This window comes from Fringilla coelebs (assembly GCF_963513975.1).
Source record: "Fringilla coelebs genome assembly, chromosome: 13".
In the NCBI taxonomy this organism is placed as follows: domain Eukaryota; kingdom Metazoa; phylum Chordata; class Aves; order Passeriformes; family Fringillidae; genus Fringilla; species Fringilla coelebs.
In genome coordinates, this window is record NC_140039.1 from 22,216,105 (window position 1) to 22,233,948 (window position 17,844).

Below are 17,844 nucleotides of genomic sequence, written 5' to 3' on the forward strand. Positions count from 1 at the left end.
GTACAGCAGAGTACTATCTGTCATGTTTATATCATCACAGTTTCTGCCTCACCAAACAATTACACCATCCCTGTAATAGTTTGGTGAGGCAGAAACTGTGATGATTTAGAAAGGGTTTTTTTGATAATTGTAAAACTTGCCTTTCATACACCAATTTGCCCATTCTTCTTTCCTGCTGATATTCCTGACTTGATCAGTGCTTCTCAGAGCTGCAGTATCAACTACAAAAGTTGTATCTTGCTGGAAATGAGACTCTGAACTGTTTCTGATTTTTAACTACATAAATTAGGAAAATTTAATTGAGACTGGAGTTATATTATCATTGGCTGTCTTCAGTTGGTACAATATGGACTTTTGCACTACTTTCTACAAATTATAGAATTCTGTGCTACTTCTAAGATTTAACTTTTTAGTCTAGCCTCTCTATCCCAAATAAAACATGAGCTGTAACTGGCTACCTGCAGGCATGAATAAGAAAAATAAGACTATATTAATTTTGTTTTCCAGTGGTGACTTGCGCTACTTCGTAGAACCACAGCTTTCCTTTATGCCAGTTTTAACTTTTATTTATTTTTCACTTAATAATTCTAGTTGCAGATGTAAGAAGGCTTATGAGGCAGAGTTGTCTGTATTGAATGAATCTGCTTGTTCCTGTTCCCAGGAACTGCTGGCTCTTGTCTCTCACTGAAGCACCTTCATTGTCCAGCCCTGAGGAAAAACAGCTGTATGACTTGAGATCTTAAAATGTCAGGCTCATGCCTCATTTTTCATAGCAGCTTTGTATTTTCCCCTCATCTCTTTGGGCAATGGTACAAAAGCAGGGCAGGGAACTTGGCCTTCAATCTCACACATGCATTCTCGCAGATGATACTTCTTGGGCCCAAAGGTTGCTGGATGTGATAGTTTTTGCCTTTCTCTTTCTTCTTTTTCAAGCATTTCTCTAGAAAAGAGATGTTTGTTACTATCAGAAGTCTGACTTGCAATATTTCCTCTCCCTTCCCTGGACCCACGTTATCAGAAAGATGGATTTACAGTTCCTACCTTGTGGACTTTACCTTGCTTGTGCCAGTTTCATCCAGGAGAAGTAGTATTTCCTTCTGTATTCCACAAAAGTTTGTAATATGTATGCTAGATGATATATTAGCTTACTGCATGCTACTTACTTGCTTTTCCCCAGGATTTTTTTAATGTGCTCTGTTATTTCTTTGTTGGTTTTATCTTCCACGTCAACCAAAACTTGTTCTCCACTGTCTGTCAAGAAAAATTCATAATAGTGTATCAAATACTTCCACTTCCTCCTGCATGCCATTTAGAGAGGCTTTAAACACATAGGAATGAAGGATCTACCTCCGTCCTGCGGTTAATGTGTAATGTAATATTTTAAGTGGAAAAGCAAAATCTCCATGAGGGTGAGTCTAGGGGAGCTGCTAACGGCTAAAGCTCTTTTCCGATCAAGCAGCTTCTTTCCCTGCAGCAGCCTAAGCAGGGCCGAGTGAGAACGGCACAGGCGCGGCGGTAACCACGCTGCCGGCGCGACCCAGCCACCACTCGGCGGCTCCTGCGGTCCCCGCGGCTGGCACCACCTACCCAGGTAGAACCGGAGGAACGGCGAGGGAGTCATGTTCCTGAACAGCATGATCTGCACCCAGGGGTTCTTGTACTGGATCTGGGGGATGTTGAAAAACACGAACTTTCTGGAAGGAAAGAGAAAAGCGCACAAGGGCTGGCCTGTTGACGCTGTGGAGGGCTCGGCCCGCGCAAGCCCCGGTGTCTTTGCAGGGGCAGCCCGCGCTCCCGCCGCGCTCCGCACTCACCTTGCGCCTTCGCTCAGTTCTCCCGCCGTGTTGTAGTTCACGGTCATCACCTTCACCGAGCTCTTGAACACGACGTCGCCCTGGCTGAGGTACTGCAAGGTCCGGCGCACCGGGAAGCGGCCCTTCATCGGCATCGCGGCGGCGGCCGGAAGGGGAGGCAGCGCTCCCGCGCGCCCCCTGGCGGAGGCTCCTCCGCCCCGCCCATCACGTCGCCGGCAGTGCCCGCGGAGGGCGCGCGCTGTGCCCGGGCCCGGCGGCGCGAGGGGCCGTGAGGGGCGCGAGCGGCCGTGAGGGGCCCCGCGCGCCGCAGCGACAGCTTTGGGGCTACTCAAAGCTTTTCTGTTCACGATGAATTAAAACCTTAGGAAAAGCCCTCTCTCCTCCTGGAGAAGCTCCTTGGAGTCAGTAAGTTAATGGGATTTCTTTTCTATACCAGACCCGGTTAAATCTCTCGTAAGATAATCACTGTGGTGAAGGCAAAGTGCTGTTTCTCCCTAAAAGATAGTAAATTATGTATTTGGCTTAGACAGCTCTCTGTTCAAGAGAAACTTAAATGAATTTCAAAATAAAACTCAAGAATGCAATTATATTTGTAATTCACTTTAATGGTAGAAACCTCATTTAGCTACTAGTATTAACCGCAACAATATAATATCACAACAGCATTTAATAAAATGCATAAGCTAAATCATGCACTGCAATACTCTATATACAAACACAACAATGCAAATTCCTCTTTGTGACTGAAGACATTGTCTGGATATAAAATTTAGTTTTAAAAAAGAACATGCTATTATTTTTAAATGCTGCCACACACAACAATACTGATTTCACAAAAGAAGCCGTGAGAAATTAAAAACTTTTGCAGTTTTTAAAATAAACAGTAGTTTTCTAAATTATAAGGAATAGAGACTTCCAGAAAATATCCCAAGGAACTGAAAGTAAATGCTTCCTTTTATAAAAATGTGCTGTTTTTTAGGAGCTCAGCACTCCCTTGTATGCCAATACAGATACAACTGTGCAGTTTTCAGTTAGGAAACTATGAACACTGGCTTCCAGTGTATTTCAGAGTACAGATTAATTATTAAAAATACTCCAACTTTTGATCTTGATTCCATATATGGAAAATTTAACATATACAGTCTGTAAGTAAAATGTTTTCTTCTTAAAGACTATGCTTTTTTGTTTTAAATTTGCTCAGTCCTACTTTAACCCGCAATCATGAAAATACTGTAAAATGGACCTGTGTTGTGTTATTGCAGAGCCTTTACTGCCATTAAATTTGAGCACATTTTGTCCTTCAGAATACAAACAATTCAAATGTGGATATAACACATTTGGTTTCACTGAACTTTGCCTTTTTTTTTCTCCTGAATTCACAGTTGAGTTTTTAAACAGATTCAATCTTGTATTAATGCCCCAATTGGCTTCCTAAACTTTAAAACTGTTCCTGCAGTACAGTGACTTTAATAGACTTTCAGGTTTCTATTAACCTTTAAAGAGGAAAGCAAGCATTCAAAAACCACCAATTGTCCAGACACCAATGAAGGAACATCTGTCACAGGAATTCCTGACATTAATTTACATATTTTTCCTGCTGAAAATCATAGAAATAAGGTTTTGAAATGCTACAGGTTTATTCCTATATTTGAAATAAAAGCTTACAAATGCTCACTAACCAATACACCAAGAAAGAGAACATTCTCAGCATTTTCCATAGCAAACTTTCCAAAATTTCCTCAGACTTGTGCTTCACTTTAAGCATGCACAAAGTTCATGTTATTTTGATTAGTGTCTTATTATTGGATTGAACATACACAAGTCTTTGCCACAGCGAGCACAAAAGGTGGAAATAAATGTCCAGAAAAATTCTATTTCACTTTTTTAATGACAGAAACAAGACTTGCTGAACTACTGCCCTGCATGGTCTGTTAAAAGCTTTTTTTAAAAACCCACAGTTAAGTGATTTACATTATGGAAGGCTTCCTTTTTAGCTTCATCAAAAGGGAAGAAGAACAAGCTTTGATAATGTAAATGTTTGAGTCCTCATTATGAATAAGAAATTGTCTTACTCCACATCTCATTTCCCAATTGTGTGTTCAGGTCCCACATGGACAGTGGGTCTGTCACAGGCAGTGCAGGAGCTGCACATATTGCAGACCCAGGAGAGGACAGAGTGTGGAAAGAGACATTAGTCTGACAACTAAATTAGGAAACTAGCTGTGTTCAGTTTAGGCTGGAAAATAAAAATAAACTTTGGAAAGTGAATATTCACTTGAAATGCATTGTGAAAATCCTGAAGATGCCTTGATGCTTGCTAAGAAATAAACTACCTGCAATGTCCCTACTATTTAATTACCATTGTACCAGAGCTGCTGTTTCACTGACCAGAGCACACAGTCTCTAAGTCACAGCTTGGAGATCACTATGACAGTATGACTACTGATTTCTTAAACAGCATCCATTACCTCCTGTTCTGTGTGTTGCAGTTCAGTGATAGATGGCAACTTGGTTTACTTTCAATTAGCCACAGATGAAGACTTAAAAGAAAAAAATCAGTCTCTTACCGAGCTTCACAAAAAATACTACTTTACAAAAGTATCTCAGGAGGGCTGGAAGAGAATGAGTATATAATGAGCAGGGAAGCATTTTCTATGACTATAGTTATTTATTCATTATTTTTAAAAGGCATTATATGCTCAAGAGGACTGGCAGACCTCTACAGGTCAAATGAGAAAAGGTGAAGAAAACAATGTAAAAGCCAGAAAATTAATTTTGAACAGCAAATAGTGAATTCAGACTGGTTTAGAAAAAAAGGTGCAAAGCTCTGAAATTTGTGAGGATTCACCAAATTAGGAAGCTCTGGATTAGCAAATGAATAAAAAAAATTAGCACATAGAATAGATGAATAATGGCTCCCTATCTGTACATATATACATACACTACACATTTCCTATACACTGTACAGAATATATTTAGACAGGTATAAACATGTACATTCATACACACATACATACAGCTATGTACATATGCATCAGCTGCTCGAGTGAGTTCTAGAACTGAACATGCAGAAATGCACAATGGTGGGAGGCACAAAATAGACATGTACAACTCTATCAAACCCTTTAAAAAGAGAGGCAGGAATTTAACAATAATAAGCCATTTTCAAAGCATTCATGTAACTCAGAGGACTGAACAGATTGTGGGCATTAATGGAACATTGCAACAGTATTACCGGTGATGAACTCAGCATGACTTCACAATAAAAAACATCTAAACTTCAGATGCTTAAACTTAGAGCATCTAAACTTTACAAAGAATTTTACTTTAACTTGTAATCCCAGTATAAATAATGTTCTAAATTTTTTTTTCACAAATGATTTCCCATATGTTGATAACACTGACTGCAGCTGAAGTAGGGTTGTAGCATTATCTAACAAGAAGGGCTAATAGCATCAAACAATAAGTCTGAACTTAATTCAGGAGTATTTACTGTTAAAATGACTCAGCAACTTCAGAATAAAAGGTGCAAAAAGTAAATGCTTTCATTCTCTCTCCTTTGCCATCCCCTCTGGGTAATTTTTCCTATAAAGCTGCTTCTAAACTGTCATTCAAGATCCAGTAGATGCTGGCAATTTGTCCTTCCTCTGCCCCTCACTTTCCTCTCTAGGGTGACCATGCTCTCACTTTGCTGATCCTTCTTAGATGTTTGGAGCTGTTAGGACTGCACACTGTTGTGTGCTGTTGTCAGCTGGCCAATGCTTATCACCAAAGCCAACTACCGCAAAAGCTCTTCTGTTGCTGTATGGCCAGTGTGGCAAACCCCGGGAACAGGTGGGAATCTGCCTGTGTTTTCTGGCATTTATGCTTTTCCTCTTATGGACCAGAGTAGGTGAAAAAACCCCCTGGTTTTGCACTATTAAGAGTAACAGGGGAACAAGAGAGGGATCTCAAATAGAAAATCAACGTTTTTGTTCTTTACAGGATAGTATCATCCAGTAGATGTGTGCTGGTACACCTCTGTGTCTGACTGACCTATCAGTTCTACTGCTCACTTCTCCTGATTCAAACAGGGCCCTGACTGGTGCTGTTAGCCAAGGAAGCTGCTTTGTCACTGCTTTGTCACTGTTCTGTCTTCCTGGTTAAACTGTGTTCCTGAAACCCTCTGCTAGTCATGCTATTTGGTGCTATTTTCTTTTAATTGTCTTTTACTAAATAAACAACAGGTAATCAAGAAAGAATCCTAACTACTGTCTGAACTTTAATGGGCAGGAAAATCTACTGACACCTGCAGTATTCTCAGTTAAATAATTCAGGAATCTGTGAGTTCTGTGTACTATACAGAACAATAAAAAAAACACAGTCTCTGCCAAAGGAGAAATAAGAGTCAGGAAACTGATTTCACCTGGGAGCTTCAGCCCTGGCTTGGTTTCTCTGTGGCAGCCTCAGAATGTGCCCTTTGCCAAAGGGAACTGTAATGGCAATGCAGAACTGCTGGATTCTGCACACAGACCTGGAGCCAGAGCTCCTCACCAGAGTCGTCATGGCTGTCTGGGGGCCATGGGCTTCAGAAGATGGTGAAAGGAGACTTGGCAAATGACGCCAGCTAATCAGTGGAGAGCAACAACAGTCTATTGCCACAGTGTGCTCTGAAAACTAAGCCTTCTTAGTGATCTAACATTTTAAGGCAGCTAAAATAAAGCCTTGTATCACTTCTTAGAAGGATCTCTCCTTGGAGATAATTTTTTCCTCCTCTACCAGTTTTATGCCAGAGTAACTCCACAGACAGCAAAAGCATTGCAGACAATTTATAAGCAATGTAAATAGGCTGAGAAAGATTACTTTTGTACACGGTATTACTTCTGACTCTACAGTCCAATATAAGTAAATAAAAGGAAGAAAAGAGTATACCTTCCTACATATGTCAAAAATGCAACTAAAATCATTATGACAAAGCTAGTCCCAAATGCTTTTTATCTACAAGACTGAAATCCAGTTCCTTTGCAAAGAGTTGGAAAACAAATGAAGCACAGTGGACATTACTGCCTCATTATCATGCCCCAGTCTCAGTCAGCACAGAATTCTAACATTTGTCTGACTGAATTGTGACTAGTATACACATTTGCTTAGGGTCAGATAAATTTAATCAGATAATTTATTACTGTATTTCTGCCAAGTTAAAATATTTTCATTTGAAGAGCAGCAGAAACAGAACCTCAAAACTTCTGAAGAGAATAAATTTTGGCACTAAGTAGAGCTTCAGTGAGATAAACTTTTCCTAGAATCACTTTGTGACTGTGATAGTTTGACTCCAGGTTCTTGTGAAAACAAGTTTGGCATTTAAATTTCACCTTTATGAAAACAAGCTATTTCTATATTTAATATTCAAGAAATAGTTCTTCAATATTTTTTACAATATTAAAAAACTCTCCTATCCCATATTAATAAGGAAAAGTTTGCACTTTCAAAGGAGAAAAATACCCAAAACTAATTTAACAGTAAAGCCACTAAGATTAGCTTGTTACCATCTTCCAGTCACTGCAGGAGGGATGGAACAAACCTCAGAAATTCCAAGAACTATGCAATATTATTTTCTGCAGAGACTGTGCAAAGCTTGCTTGATTGTGGAGCTGCACTATGTGCATCACAGGATCCTACTGCCACTGAGAGGGATTGTTATGGGGAGAAATGGGCCAAGGGGAACCATGTGAAGTTCAAAGAGGGGAAGCCCAAAGTCTTTTTTCCGTGTAGGAAACAGCCCAGGCACGCACATAAGTTCAAATTTCTACAATCCAAAATGTTAGTCTTGGAATCAAAATAGTGTATAGTTAGAAAGAGTACTTTTTGTTAATGGCATCAGAACTATGTAGCTTGGTTCTGACCTCTGCAAGCTAGCAAATCATGCTTATGATGCTACACAGAGAGGGACTTTGTCGCTTTTAGGTGGCAATATCCAAATCTTAAGGATGGAACTGCTTCATTTAATCTGGTAAATGCATGCACAACTATGGATTGCATGGTTATTACTTAGTTTACAAAAATTAATATTTTATCCCTAATAAGCTATTTAATAACTATTTGCAGAGTAAGTAACTAGGAGGGTTTGAACAAGGATATAATTATGTGGCCTTGCATTTGTGGGGAGTGTAGTTTATTTGTAAACAGAACAGCATGATATTTATTGTTTCGATTTACATATGTAATGCAAGGCACACATTTTATTTTATTTTGTGTGATTGCTTTGTTCCCAAAAAACTAAAATGCCTTTCTTTCCTGAATTGTTATTATCACAAGTAATAAAGATTACAAACAAATTTTCACACAGAAAATGGGGCACTTTTACTTGAAAAATTGGAAGTTGAAATGATGTTTGTCAAGCAGAAGCTAGCTGGTATGTATTGGGATCTGAAACTAAATATTCCAGTGGCTAGTTTTTGTGCTAAGGACTATATCATTTACCATTAAAAGGCTTTCTTATCTGCTTAAATAATTTTTAATAAATTCTGAAAGCAAGTAAGTTCTGTAATCCTTCTGGCAATTAAAAATTTCAAAATATTTCAATGCATTCTTCTTGTAGAACAATGACATAATCTAGTAAAATTTTAAATTTTAACAAAAGCAGCCACTACTTTTTCTAAGGTAGCTACTGTTTCTGATTAATCACTTTTAATTTTTAAGTTGTATACCCTTAACATAAGGACTGTGCAGCAGAAGTACTTACACAATCCCACAGCAGTTACGCTACAATCAAATGGTTTGTACTAAAAGCTGAAGTCCAGCTGACTTCATGTGTAGAGAGCAGACTTTCCATCCCATGAACAATATGACAATTTCGTTTGCTATAGCAAAAGCTAAGACAGATACAAGTGAAGTATTACAAATCTCTGCATGGATACTCGACTCTGTAATACCCTTCTGAGAAAAGAAGATTCTGAATGTACTAAAAATAGTAACTATAGAAGACTAATGCATCTAGAAGCTAAAATTAAATAGTCATTTGTGTCACAGTAAGTGCTACAAATATCAGCCTCCTAACAAACATGAAGTATACAAGTTCTTTTTGTTACTTTAGAAGCCTCATCTAAAGCTGCTTAAGGTCTTTTGGCTACAATTCAGACTCTGAGAAGTCACAAACACCAACTTAGTTGATGTTTCTAAATAAATATCAATAACAGAAGAAAAACCAAAGTGCTGAACTTACCATTAGATAAGTTTTGTCACATAAATCTACTAAAGTAAGAATGCCTCTAACACACAAATAATTAAAATAATTAATGCATCTAATGTGCCAGGATCAGATGAAGGTATTAATTGCTATGACTTAAAAAGAAAACTTTGATTTTAAAATACTGAACAGCCATAATAGTAAGTTTTACTAAAATGAAACCTATGCTAGAAGCCAATGGCCAGTACTACTAGCAAACATGTTGATTGCTCATCACTTGAGACAATTTAAAAAGTAGTTCATTTTATACCTCCATGGTGCATCAGTCATCAACTGCAATTGTACGTGAGTGAGAGTAAATCCTAGCTATCTTTTAATTTCAAAGTGAGTGACAGGAAAGTTGAGAACACTGCAAAACCGGGAGTGCTTTGTGAGGGAGGGAGGGAGAAATAAAGTGAGAGAGCTTTGTAATAAACTCTTGCTGACAACCAGAGGTGCTAGACATTTCAGGTCTTAAATTGTACCCTGTGGCTACATTATGAGGGTGTTCAAAGTACAGAGAAGAGGAATAAATTTGGAGCATGCAAAGAGCATACTCAAAGAGCATCACACAGCTCTATTTGAAAATTACTGCTCTTCCAGTTAATGACTGATTTTCCCCAAAGTCAAAAGGCTGCTTCTTAGAATAACATTTGTCATGATTGTGTTTGTCTGAATAAACACTTTAAGGAACCTGCATATTTAATCATTATTGTGACAAACACTTTTTTTCTTTAGTGTGGGGAATTCCTGTAGCACATAACAGTCACTATGACTGCACTGTACCGTGTATTACAACTGCACTAATTTAACAGATATAGTTTTATATGATGTGGATATCTGATTTAAGAATCCACATTAATATTTCATGCATAACATAACAGCAAGTGACTTTTTGTAGATTAAATGATTGTCTCCTTTAGCATTCTACATTTTTACAAAAATCACTAGCATTTTGACTAAGGACATATGCATTTTTTTCATTTTCCATACTCATACGCAGGATGTTGATGATGCTGTTGCTCTGACAAGAAGTGATTACAAAGTGCTAGTATTATACCCTGGCATTTGCTAGACATTCATTCCAAGGATATTTTTAAATATGTACATATTGTTCTTTTTACTTTTAAAGTAATTTTATTACTACTCTGATATTATAAAATTCTTTTAACCACTGATAGTTTCTAAATACAAAGCATGTGAAAAGTATGTTCAGTAATCTATGGCCTTTTAAATGAAAGGCATCCAAAATATTCCTTGTGGCAGGAAAGGTCCTATAATAGGTCTTTTAATAGCTGCTTTAAATTTTGTCAACATCAAAAAAAGACAAGGAGAAATCTGTCAGGAAACTGATAACAAATCAGAATTATCTGCACACACCGAAACACTACTCTTTTAACTTCGTAATTATACGGGTTTTGTGAAAATTACTTCAATCCCTCAAATTACGTTTTTCCCTCTATGCAGACGTGCCAGTTATTTGACCATTATATTCTGCTGTTTCCATTTTGAGAATGTAGGGGATTATGCTGTCAATGGGAACATTTCCAATGAGACCTGTGAAAAACAGTTCCTCAGTGATGCTAGAGCTCATCAGTCTAAGTGCTGGCAGGCGAACTAGGATCCGGGCTAGCCTGAAAAAGAAGTTCAGTGGATTATAAATACATGTAAGACCAGTTTAAGATACTCTATGGCTAAAGAGCTGGATCTGCCTTTATTATTACCATAATTCATGAATAGGCGTAAAGAGGCAATTAAAGCTAATTTGGCTACACCACAAAAAGAATGGTTGCTGTTCTATCCTGCAAGCAAAATGAAAGCTAAGTAGCTTTGTAGTTTTCCAATGAAAGGGACAAGTTAATGCCCTTAATTCAGGAGTATTCTTTGTAGATAGAACATGTACATACAAACACACAATTTTCTTGGCCTGCTTTTGAAATTCCCAGCTCTGGACAAACAATGCTGAGACTAATAATATTCATGTTGATTAGTGTGAACATTTGCACCATTCTAAGAGTACAACGCTTAATTAAAATTTCAGCCATAAACAGCATAGTCCTCAGTTCCCTAGCAACTTCATGCCAAATGAGATAGCAGGAAGGGGGTTGGATGTAAAAAGAGAATCGGCTTCTGATGGGAGAAGGAATTTGGGGGAATGTACTGTTAAGCATAAATATTCCCAAATTGCCCTGGTGTTTTATTTACCAAGATGTTAACAGATAACCAATACAATGAAGTGACAGTATTGAAATGCTAGACTTCCCATTAATATAAAATTTAGGACAGTGATGAAAGCATTTTGCTGCCATTCATATGGCAGATGTGCATGACAAATGCTAAACCAAATAAATTTTCTGAACCAGAACCATATAAAAGCAAACCTCAGGTAGCACTGACCATAGGTGCTCTGGAAAATGCTTGAATATTTATGTAGAAAATATCTAAGGTCCATTCTGCTAATATACCACATCTTGTAAACTTCAGGGCAAAAAGATTCAAACGATGCTGTTGTTTTTATGGAAATTCTAACACTAGTCCCCTATCTCAATTTCTACCAGCATTCAGTTGCTCAGAAATAAACACTTTTGTTCTCTAAACTTGTCTATAGGTGAGCATGGAGATAGAGACTCTATTAGGTAAAATACGAGACACTGACTGGGGAATGTAACTTTGATTTTCTTCCCTGAGACACTATTATGAGAAGTAAGTATATGGAAGAAATTTTATATTTAGTTTTATGGTAGATATTCATCTCTCACTAATCAAACCAGAAGGCCTCAATTGTAGATGGAAGAATGTGGGATTTGAGGATATTTCTGAGGCAGAGAATCCTATTTTCATTGCACCGCAGTGTTAATTCTGCAAGATCAGTGCAGAAAACAGAGATGGGATAAGCTCTCTTTTTCAGACAGGTTTTTTTCTTCTTTTTAGTTACTCCACACTCAGACAGTGCCTTAAGTGTATGGGATTTTTTCTTTACCTGAGGGTGCCTTTCACAGTAAAAAAGATCTAGTATATCTTACAGACAGAGGTGCGAAGTTCCCTGATAGTGCAGAGAATCATTTTGTTGATGAACTTTGAGTTTTCATGGAGATTGTTAGGAAATACAGTAATTGTTTCTAGCACATAGCAAACAGAATAGTTGAGAAGAGAAAAAAACAAGCTCGATAATTTCAGAGAAGTCCTTGGAAATTAAAATAAAAACCAACCAAACCCAGAGGAGAAAATTAGTAGGACGTGGGAATTTGTTATAAAAAGAAGTTTGAGAAATGGTTATTGTTCCTTGTTATATGTTTTTCCAAAGGCTATAACTGACAGTTTTAACATTTTTCTGCATATGCAACTTAAAAAACATATCAAGGATGATAATCACCTTTTAGTTGTCAAAGGGACTTTAAAATAACTTGAAAAAAGAAGCAGTGTGAATTAGTCAGTTGAAGCAGTTATTCCCCAAACTTCTAAAAAATAAGTCTGTTTACTTTTCTAAACACAACTATGAGAGTCTCAAAAAAACCCCTCAAAACCCAAGAAAGTACTAATAAATTTAATTTACATGGAGGAAGCTAGACAGCTGTTCTTGTTTCTACATGTCTTTAAACAAACCTGCTTTTATGAATTAGGTTTTAGCTCTTTCTCACCAGCAGTCAGAAAAAAACCCAAACCCCAGGGTTTGATATTATTTTGTACTTCTGTTAGCTACAGCCCACAACATTACTTTGGGTACTTTAGAAATAAATACCTATAAGTATCTTCTGGATAGGTTTTTTGTACATAGTCCTGCAATTCCATCTGTGCCTTCTCCTGGAATTTTTCTATTTGGGTTGAACTGGTCAGACCAGGGTGATCTAAAGAAACAAAACATTTCTGTATGTCGATTGTTTCCCTATACATTGTGAAATAAATGTATTTATAAGACTGTCACATTTAATTTCAATTAAATATTTCTCTGGTATTGTGACGTTTAACATGCTAGCTGTATAAAGGTAAACATTTACTTCCTGGCTTCAGAATTAGCTTGTTCGCTTTTCTCTCTAGAGCTGTGTGTATCCATAAGAAAGTGGACAAAGATTAAGCCTGTATGTATGTACCAATGACACAGAATTTGTTTTTAACTTCGTCTGTTTAAATTTAAACATGTGATTTGTTCTAACTAGGCTGGCTAAGAAGTATCTAGGGTTATTTTCTTGATAGATCAATGTCTTAATCTTCTCAAGTCTGTCTCATGTTTTAATTCCAGCCGGCTCAACTCCTCAGACAGCTGTGTGCTCAGAGCAAAAACAAGCAAACCCACAAAATATCACCTCTCTTAGTATGCCAAAATATCTTCATTCATGTGTCCAAACTGCTTGTCCCTTGAAATAGGAAAGAGCTACCTTGAGTTTGGATAGTTTCTTGCTTTTCCAACTCAAATAAAAGCTCTAATAAACCTAACTCTAATGGGACAATCTCCCCCCAAAAAAATCAAAATAACATTTCAGGACACAAGTATCTTCTGATTAAGTTTTATTACAATGAGAAAAATAGTTATCAATGCAAAAAAACCCCAAGCAAACACACCAATAGCAATATATCCTATTACTTTGTATTCTATTAAATACAAAGTGGTAAATACCTTTGAATTAAAATAAATAATATGCATTTCTGAGCAAAACCTTCCCTTTTACTCAGCCAGTCAGCAGTTTTAGATTAACCTTTGTGTGTCCTTGAACCATTTCCATCTTTGCTGAAAAGACTGCCACTTCCAGTTTCTTTATCATTCCAGAAAATCTCAAGTGTCTTCTTCGAGTAAATTTTCATATTTCAGAAACTCTGCTTTAGCTATCTGCTGTCATTTTTTAGTTACAAATGGAAGACAGCCTTTTTACATTCAGTTTTTGAGATTTTGTGGAAGTTTCATATACAGTAGGTATTTCTGCTCATATTTCAGCTATTGCTCTTATAAGTATATTAAAAATACTAAAATCGAAGCAAATTTCTTTTTGCCACTTGGAAAATGCATTTCTTCTAATCCCCCTCACCATTTACCTCACTAATATTGCTAGCACACATTCCAGATAATTTATTACTCATAGATTCTCAGTTAGGGGTAATTTGAGAATCTAATATTCTAGGATGGATATACAGGAAACACCTGATAGATTGGAACTGTAAATAACATGGATATGTTGCGCTGAAGTTATTTTAAGACACATATTATGATAATCATTATGAAACAATAATTTTATCTGCAACTTAACAGGTGAGTCTCATCTCAAGACATTAGTCTCATTTAAAAAATGCTAAAGAATTTACATATTAAGGCTTATTATTTAAAAAGATACAGTTACTAAATTCCTTACCAGGGCTAAAAAGGACTATAGCTTTAAGGTATGCATATTCATATCCATCAATATCAAGCTTGGCCATGCTGTTACAGAACTCCTGAAGTTTCCAGATGTGTTCCATGACTTGCTTTATTCTGTCGCCAGAAAGTTTATCTACAAAAAGATATTGCTTACTATTTCATCTGAGCTCAAGCATTTCTAATATATTAACAAATAACGTTTTATAAACCAAGTCAAGTGATATTTGCAAGTCTTTTGCTGTCTTAGAATCACTTAACATGTAAGGATGGCCTGAATTATTATGAAAGCAAAGTGAATTTATAAAGTCTGAGTCAGACCCAGAGCTAGCAAACAATTTTAAGAACATTCTAGCAACAGAATGTTATCCTGTTGCCAGCATGGCATAATCTGCCACACCAAACTTTTTCCAGTGATGTACTGTTCTGGGCAGAGATTATGAAATGATGCTGCATTATTCTACAAATGGCTAGAGTGATTCTGGGAATGAACAGAAGTACAAAGCAAATGCTAACACACGACCCTAATTTTAAATTCAAACATTATTGAATTAGCCTTTCCAAAAGTGAATGCAAGAGCAGTAATGACAGTGCTGCTTTCTCCTCTATCTCTACTTTGAGGAGTGAACTTTTCATTAGCTGTTGTAAATAGTCTTTTTCCCATCTGATAGGGTAAATTCATTGAAATACACATACACAGATTCTTCCATCATTTGAAAGATCACATTCCTTATATTGGGTTCATAATCTATCTTGAAATTTCAATTTTAAAAATGTATTTTATTTATAGATCTGTTATGAGTGAGTGGTATTAGCTGCTAACCTACGAAGGGAGAGATTTCTGTTTTGGTAAATAGAAATCTTTATATTGGACTGCATATCTATAAACTAGTCAAGGAATAAAAAACATTAAAGAATACATTAAGACAATTTAAAAAATTTATAATTACTATTATCAAACTTCAGAAGTCAGTTTACAAGGGATAAAACCTTTCCTTGAAAAACACATTAGAATAATTTTATTCCAGTCATAATCTCCAATGCTAGTATTTAATATAATTTTAATTTGAATATTTTATTTTTCTCTGTACAACTAATAGTGCATAGGATTGCTTAGACTCCATGTGGCTTAAACACAATCTTTGCCATAGTTTATTACGATTTGATCTGGTTTCTGAAACTGCAATAAGAAGATTAAATGAATAGAAGAACCATTTTTTGCACAGTCTTGAAATAAGAATGAAATCATAATCTACATTTCTTAAATCATTAATTGTGATACAAATGTTTAGTTACTCAAGATGGATGAAGATAGACATAATGTAGTATTTTTATTCCTATATTAAGTGGGAAAACATGGTCCAGAAAAACTCAGGAAAAGCAAACTAGAATTCCAGAGTTTCTAAATAGCTTCATCACTAATGAATAAAGTTCTGAAATTTCTTTACTTTGTTTTGAATTTTGAAGGTATAATACACAATATAACATGATAACTTTGCAGAACAGATAAATAACACTAATGATCCTCTTTTATTGGCTGGTCTCAGCTAACACAGTATGAGTGCAAGTACAGGTTCTAGAAAACAAATTTTTTTTTTACAATATTGATGCATAAGAACAGAAGTGGAACCAGTTGTGACAGCCCTGCCACTTACTCCTCTCCACTGCTTGGAACAAAGGTGGAATAGACAGCTCTGTGTATTCTGAAACAGATATAAAGCCTAACTTTGCATAGAACATCCGATATGCAGGTTTCCCTACTGATCTTTCAACTTTTGCCTCTCTGTGCAGGAAAAGAGCAGCACTCTGTTGTATTTTGGGACTGTCCAGGCCCTCTTAAATGAGAGAACAAACCAAAACAAACAAAAACCAACCAGCAAAAAAAACCCCAAAACCAAAACTCTATAGAAAAAACTCTATATTCATTGTGAAAGCAATTAAAGCATACTATCCATTAAAGAATCAAATTTCAGTCTAATTTACTTTATCATGATGAAAACTAATAAAGTAGATTAAAACTTGACTGTAGAACTATAAAATATACAAAAAAGATAGCTGGAAAAATAGTTAATATCCTTCAGCTGTAGAAAAATACATCTGCTTTACTCTCCTCAGTAAAAAACTATTTTCTAATTTTTTCTGTGTGCAAAATAATGACGCCATAAAAAAATATTTTAAAATGGTACCAAATAGTATTCTATAACTGCTTTTAACGGGCATGTAAATTTAAAGTAGTTCTCATGTATTATGCTGTCTTGGCAGAGTTTAAAACTGCTAGCATTGTTTTTTTCCTCCCTTTAACAGTGACTATTATTTTCATGCTAATCAATCCTATTGATTGGAAGTATCTTTAAAGAATGAAAAAAAAGCAAATATAATAGATTTTCATCCATTCTAGATATAATCATTATTATCAACAGACCAACACTAAATCAAAAAATCAAATTACATACATCTTGTTAAAAATGTCAAGAAATTAGGTTGCTTAAAGCTTCAAGGGCACTTCAAAATACATTAATCATTATTGCATTACAGTAATATCCAAAACCATTATACATGCAAGAATATGCTTGTTGTGATAATTGGCAAAGGCGGTGTTTTTACACTGCAAAGAGGAGAAGGAAAGTTCCTGAAGGAAAAAGTCTGGTGTGGTTTGGAAGAGGATATCATTATTTTAAGAGGAAAAAACATACATCTGGATGGGAAGAAAACCCTCTGAGCACATCCAAGGAGTATTTTAGGATGTACTGTCTTTCTTGGTAATATCAGTCAGGCATAGAAGACCCCCTTCCTCTATGGACCCTTCTATCCCACAGATATCTCTGTGAGGATAGTGCAACAAAACTGTAAATCACCAGGGGAAAGATAATTATGCAAGAGAAAGCTTCACCTTCTCCTGGTTCCTGGTGAACAATTCTGCCCATGATGGGGAAACACCTTGTGAGCAATGTTATCCAAACGTCCCTATATTGTTAGCAGCACTGGTAACATACCTTCTTGTATGCTGTTCTGGAGGTGGTTGACAATCGCTCCCAGGATAGTGGACAGACTCATCACCTGTGCACACTGTGCCAGCCCTAAGGTAAACAGTTCGTTCCAGCAGGCACGCACAAGGCTCGTATTACAGTCCTGCCTATAAACAGCAGAAAATCAACACTAGGTAGTTTGCATATCAGCTTGGTATCGCCTTATCTATAATTATGTTATATATAACAATTCATAATAAGGATTAATCTATTGCAAAACTTTTTGGTAACAGGCATATATTAGCATATTACAAGTATTTCAAGAAGCAAAAAGAAATTATAGACTATGGGAAACCATTCTGGGTTATCTGTGAAATGGTGCTCATCAATTCTTTAGTAAGGTATCAAAAGCAAGCATTTAATTTCTACAAATTAATGCTTGCTTTTGATTTGGCTTTAGTTTTTGTAGCCACAGTAACATCAGATATTGTAGTTACCCTCCCTTCTGCCATCCTCTAT

The 17,844-nt window shown here is 36.4% G+C and overlaps 2 protein-coding genes across 3 annotated transcripts in view; both read right to left on the reverse strand.

Moving 5' to 3' along the window:
• Positions 1-556: 556 nt before the first annotated feature.
• On the reverse strand, positions 557-1,959 carry MRPS25 (mitochondrial ribosomal protein S25). Its single transcript, XM_084214722.1, has 4 exons — positions 1,815-1,959; positions 1,588-1,694; positions 1,164-1,251; positions 557-940 (listed from the first exon to the last, which is right to left on the reverse strand). Exons 1-4 carry the CDS (start codon positions 1,946-1,948, stop codon positions 754-756), a joined length of 516 nt encoding a protein of 171 aa, XP_084070848.1. The 5' UTR covers positions 1,949-1,959; the 3' UTR covers positions 557-753.
• A 247-nt stretch (positions 1,960-2,206) lies between these two features.
• Positions 2,207-17,844, reverse strand: part of NR2C2 (nuclear receptor subfamily 2 group C member 2) — a 39,089-nt gene continuing 23,451 nt past the window's right edge. For both annotated transcript variants that reach the window (XM_084214820.1, XM_084214819.1), the window contains exons 11-14: positions 17,353-17,492; positions 14,358-14,495; positions 12,758-12,863; positions 2,207-10,652 (exon numbers count right to left, since the gene is read on the reverse strand). In XM_084214820.1, the coding sequence (XP_084070946.1) occupies positions 10,478-10,652; positions 12,758-12,863; positions 14,358-14,495; positions 17,353-17,492 (559 nt within the window). In that variant the 3' untranslated portion in view covers positions 2,207-10,477. The remainder of the gene's footprint in view (positions 10,653-12,757; positions 12,864-14,357; positions 14,496-17,352; positions 17,493-17,844) is intronic.